The sequence below is a fragment of the Rhincodon typus genome, chromosome 2 (genome assembly GCF_021869965.1).
Source record: "Rhincodon typus isolate 14 chromosome 2, sRhiTyp1.1, whole genome shotgun sequence".
Taxonomy (NCBI): Eukaryota; Metazoa; Chordata; class Chondrichthyes; order Orectolobiformes; family Rhincodontidae; genus Rhincodon; species Rhincodon typus.
The window spans coordinates 136,786,920-136,792,919 of record NC_063333.1 but is presented as its reverse complement, the minus strand read 5'-3'; the positions used below and the strand labels follow the sequence as shown (position 1 = coordinate 136,792,919).

The 6,000-nt window shown below is 38.3% G+C and overlaps 1 protein-coding gene across 2 annotated transcripts in view; it reads right to left on the bottom strand.

Annotated features, from left to right (window-relative positions):
* Window positions 1-6,000, bottom strand: part of wrnip1 (WRN helicase interacting protein 1) — a 54,689-nt gene that overhangs the window by 5,371 nt on the left and 43,318 nt on the right. For both annotated transcript variants that reach the window (XR_007265394.1, XM_048615719.1), the window contains exons 4-6: window positions 3,898-4,130; window positions 2,294-2,449; window positions 446-525 (exon numbers count right to left, since the gene is read on the bottom strand). Coding sequence is in view for 1 of the 2 variants with exons in the window: in XM_048615719.1 (XP_048471676.1) it covers window positions 446-525; window positions 2,294-2,449; window positions 3,898-4,130 (469 nt within the window). In the remaining variant the exon portion in view is untranslated. The remainder of the gene's footprint in view (window positions 1-445; window positions 526-2,293; window positions 2,450-3,897; window positions 4,131-6,000) is intronic.

Here is a 6,000-nt window from a genome sequence, read left to right as displayed (position 1 = left end):
CTGAAGAAGGGTCCCGACCCGAAACGTCAACTTTCCTGCTCCTCTGCTGCTGCCTGGCCTCCAACGGTATCTTGTATCGCATCTTTGTCCTGGCCCAGAAAAGTTATATTTGTATAATTGTTTGGGGACTGTGCTAAACATGAGCTTCGGACATACTGGGATGGTATGGTACAATGGTCCTTAGGCCACCAGTTAGCTGGCTGTAAGTAGTCATACTAAATATTACAGAACCACTACACCAGTAGCACATCATTTGGAATCTAAGTTATCATGTTGAATTTCTTTGCAGCTATTAACAATTTCCAATTTGAGGGTGGAAACAGAATCTGGCAGATACTCTTTAAAAGCAGATAAAGAATTATAAAAGAACATGATTTCAGAAGACCCACAATAGTTATTGTAATCCAGATATAAATACACAGACAAGAATAAAATACTAAAATACCTCACATTCAGGCATCCCTATAAAATGACATCCTTGGTAAGCAGATACTGCCTGGGTCAAAGCCAAAGGGTCTGCTAGTCCTATAAAAGATCAACAAATGACAGCTGAGTTTAATGTACCATTTTTTAGAAATTCTAACAGGACTAAACACTTGTGTATTTATACAAGATGGTTACACTGCAGAGATTTAAGTAAAGATGGTTTCAGTGTCTGATGCCTTAATTTCGCTACTACAATTTTGCAAAAATTTTAGAATGTGTACTGGAAATGAGGGCAAGTCAGCAAAAGAAAAAGTAACAGAAGTTGTGGAACCATTGTGAAAATAAAATAAAAAATGTCTAAAGAAACGCTAGTCTACCAAAAAGGACATCTCATAAGAGTTGATACATTAATGGATAATTCCGAAATCAGAAGTGTAATCTTTCAATATCATCAGTTGGAGGGCAATGATTAGGCAAACGAACGGGAACTTTCATTTAAACTTATCTGCAAGTTCTACTGCTCCACTGGTGTGCATAAAATAGCACAACATTTAACGAAAATCTTGGATATGGCTGGTGTACCAGAAGCTCCCTGAACACAGAAGAGATTGATGGTGAAAGCAATTCATTGTTCTACGTAATTTGTTCCTGGGATGTGGTAACAATTATTAGGTACCGTTGCTAACCTCCGTGTGCTCTGAGGACTCTGCAAGTCAACGAAAGCTTCATCCAATACTTATCATCAAAATGCTTCACTGGAACTCAAAACAGCTCCTAGCTGATGAGTTCCACAGCAATTTTATATGGTTGTACTAAGCACATTTCCTGAGTGGCCCCAGTGACCAATCCCACATTATGAAATGAATGTATGAAGAAAATAGGGCATATATCCAGGTGGAACCAGGATGTGTCTTAATTCCAACCATCAACATCCAATCTGCAATCTCCATCTTGATCTGGGCTCAAATTGAAAATCTATCTTTGGCAGCAAGCAAATAACATGTACACAAGGACAAAGTATGTCACTCAATGTTTGGAAGCAATACTTTATGCATTATTATTTTAGCTCATGTTAAAAATTATACAACTACATTAATGAGTAAAATTAATAAACCACTGGTGGAATTCTCCCAGCTCCTGAACAGCATGGAAAATGACAAGTCAGTGGAAAAATATGATAAGATCAGAGAAATGAAATTCTTGATGTTGAAGAAAAAATACACCGTCTGATTTTCCACCCAAAGCTTGAACGACGAGATGGGATGCTCACAACATCTCTTCTTTGCCTCTATATGCTTTGCACCTCGTTCAGAACTTACAGGCTCACAGCACTTCTGTCTCGACTTGCTTTTTGACATCGACACAAAGCCATGCAACTTTTCATACCTGTCAGCAGTGATCAGTCAAAAGGGCAAACATGTGCCCGTATGTCCCTAATGCTAAGTCAATGTCATACCAACAACATATGCCAGCACCTCAGGCAGCAAGTACATAGAATGAGAGATATGGCATTCGGTTGAAGCAAAGTCCAATGGTAGTCACCTTCAGTTAAGTCAAGGGGGCTGTTGTCAGTTGGGAGACCCACCACAGTCAGTCAAGGCCAGCATCTGATCTCAGCCCAGGGGTGTGGACGTGATCAATTGGCTGCTGGGTTGGGGTTCCACATCACTACAGTCTGGGGAATGGGCCAAGGTCAGTCCAGGAATCTGTAATAGATCAGCTGGGGTGTTGCTGCACAGAGATCAGTATGAGTTTTGTTCAGTCAGTTTTACATATTTTCTTTCTGCTCTCTTGTCAAGCATTACCAAAATTCAAAGACTTGGAATAACTAGAAGAAATATTCAATAGTGCTATATTAAAGCCATACCTACATCTTCACTGGCAAATCTCACCAGTCGCCGTGCTACATACAATGGATCCTCACCACCTTCTAGCATCCTTGCAAGCCAATAGAGGGCAGCTTTCTCATCGGAAGCTCGCATCGTCTTGTGTAGTGCCGAGATGCAGTTATAATGTTCCTCCCCTGAGAATTAAGCAGGAATTTTATGATAACTGACTAGCTTATACTCAAACTTCCAATGACATTATTTAGCTCAGAGCATAGTACGTGTATGCAGGAAGGACGTTCCTGATGGTGGGGAAGCTGAGAACCGGGGTCACAGATTAAGGATAAGGGGTAAACATTTTAGGACTGAGAAGAAATTCTTCGCCCAGAGAGTGGTGAGTCTGTGCAACTGTCTACCACAGAAAATGGTTGAGGCCAAAACATAATGCGTTTTCAAGGAGATAGATATAGGTTTTGTGGCTAAAGGGATCAAGGGATTTGGGGGGGGGGGGAAGGGTAGGATTGGGGTACTGAGCTCAATTATCAGCCATGATCATATTGAATGATGGACCAGGCCCTAGGGGTCAAATGGCCAACTCCTGCTCCTATCTATGATTCCATGTGTTGTGTATGTTTGGCCATCTAATCAAAAATGTGATGAGAGGTAAAATAATTACATGCCTTACTGAGGCTACATGGTATAATTCCTCATACATGTATTTGTAATACAAGTGACACAAGATATTTTTAACATAAGCAAAATTCTAACAATTTTCTGCTTCCTCCCCAAAACAGTGCTCAGTCGTTTATATTGCAAATCACAACTTTTTTTGCTCCACTTTTAACAGTGCATTTATGGTATTCAATAAAACATTTAGTTGTTTATTCTTCCCTCCTTCATCAAAATAATTTTCTACCAACTATTCATTTGATTGATGTCGATGCAGTAAAGAGGACACCACACAGAATTACTAACATGTTGCCAGGTATATAGAGATGGAAACATTACAAAAACCTGAACATTTTGGACTGTTTTCATTGAACTCAAATTCTCACTGGCAACATTTAGCATTCATCTCTTAATGTCCTCATCCATCCATATCTCTTGCACACCTTCAAATCTGAAACCAGCCCTGAAGTATATTTCTTCTGAATTTGTCCTTTTGTCTGTTCCTGTTCCCTTTGTTCTATTATTAGCAGTATGGCTTCAAGTGTTCAAGCACTCTGGAATTCCCCCTCTAAAATCCTCCGTTTTCTTTCCTTCTCCCAAGACCCACCTTAAAACCCATCTCTGTCCAAGGCTTCTGGTCATTTTTGAAACTTTGAGAGTAGAGATGATTAACCCACAACTATCTTTTTTGTTGATAGCTATGATACCAACCAGTGGACAGCTAGCCTCCTGCTTCTCAATGGATTTCATGAGCTCCGTGATGCTACATTTGGTCACATGCTGCTTTTATGTCAAGGGCAGTCACCCTCACTTTCCCACTTAAGTTCAGCTTGTTGTCCATGATTGGACCAACACTGCAATATCTCCACAGATGCTGCGTGACCTACTGAATATTTCCAGCATCTTCTGTAATAAACCAAGAATTACTGTTTAGTTTATGGATAGACCAGTTCATTCCACTTTATAAATAATTTACCTGCTCGATCATACAATATGTGAGACCTTTGAAGTCCTTCTTTTATGTGCATTTCCTTAATTAAAATCTTCTTTGCCAGAGTACTTTTCTGTGCAAAATTGTTCTGCGGCTTTTTTGCTTCAGCAACTTTTGCTTGAATCGCAAGATGAAGTCCATTTAATGCAGCCCTTGCATCACCATCACATAGATAGGCAATGCTCTGTATTGCCTCTGGCTCGATTGAAATGTGCAACCTGGAATAAAAAAAAATTAAAACTGATAACACCGGATCCTCTTCTCAGTTAGGTAAACCCTGTTTTTTTCTTTTCCCCAAGCTCTTGATTGCTATCCAAGTGACTGCTGATGGAAAGTATGTGTATATCAGCTCTGAATGAAAACAGAAGCAGACTCAGCAGCATCACTGTGCCAAGGATAAACTGTCAACAGTTGCTGTTTGAGTATAGTACAAAAGGACTGCTGCTGCCTCTCAGATCTCAGAGCCAGTCTGCATCTTCAGGAAAGGAGAACAGCATGTCATTGTTCTAAGCGTCAATTATGAACTGTCAAATGCAGCTATAAAATGTAATGGTAATCAAAGTTAACAGGTGTCAATGAAGGGACTTATGGTAGTCTCAAAAGGTTTAATGATGTGACAGTGAAGGTACATCAAATTAGTATGAACTTGAGACAAAGTACTTTGGTACACAACAACTAATGCTTTACTTGGCAAACTGCAATGCTGTTGTAAACATAAAACAATAAAATCGCTCTCCACTCTTTTCCTGACACTTGTCTTCACAACATAAAAACTACGTTGAATTAATTTTTCTAAGAACACAACTTAAATTCCAAATGAAATATTTACATGAAACTGTAAATTAATTTTAAAAACTGTCATTTAGAATTATCCAATTAATAAAAGGCACATCATTTTATTTTACGCAATCAAAGGAAACAGTTTCCAAAAAGGATGATGTAGTACACACCACTCTATTGTACGCAATGACATTTCGATCTATGGAGCATTTCATTTCATTGAACCAGCAAGGAAATGTGCATCACTCTAAGCAAGTGCTGGTCTGAAGGTTGTATTTGTAGTGAAACACATTTAATATATTAATATATATAGGTGCTGCATTTATTTTTCTTAAATATCCTAAGATAGATAATAGGGTAAATAGGTTTAATCATTTTTTGCAAGATTATATTGGGAGATAAAAATCGAACACCAAATCTGGTTTGCAGCTGCAGCTTAAAAAGGCAAAAAACATTCCACAGACACAGCAATATCCCCATTTGCAGCACAGTGAAAATACTGTCATCTTACAGATAGGAAATGAACTACAAACTTCGACTAAACACAAGCAGGCTCAAATGGGAACAATGATTTATTCCTTGACCTATGTTAATTTAGATCAATGCCTAGGCTCCTTCAAAAGTACGTTGTTCGAAATTCTAATGCAATTTCAATAGAATGAGATGTGAAATTGATCTCTAGTTGTAACTGTACTGAAGTGAACAAAATACCTCCATATTTTGGAATTACTTACATACGTACGGAACAAAATATCAGTGTTTGCAATTCCCGAGCAACACCAGAGGCCATTTATTATGGAGATCAGTAGAAATTAGATGATACGGAAGCTAAATAAATTAATTCTGCACCTAATTTACTTAGAACATCAAAATTGGCCAACTAAGTAAAGTTCCAAACAATATACAAGAGCTCTGCATCTTTATATTCTCTGACTGCTTCTGATACTAGATTCGATTGTAAACATCAGTTTCTGTTCTGGAGATACGCACATCCTGTCATTGTTAGTTTGATTTCATTTTTGTATCAATTTATATGTTTAAATTCAGTTACAGGACTGTACCACTCAAAGTAATCTTATTTTTATGCACCAAATATTGCAGTCTTATACTTCATAGACAAACTTTTGGCATCCTATCTTGCCAAATGTGATGTGCCATACTGCAAGCTGGTGACTTACAAGTGGCCATGTGGAAGAGATATTAGGTGACTTGAATATATAACGGAGAACCTAACTCTGGTTCTAAAACCAATCAAAATTCATCATCAATTGGGTACAGCTTGCACTATGCATGCTACACCCAGTTGAT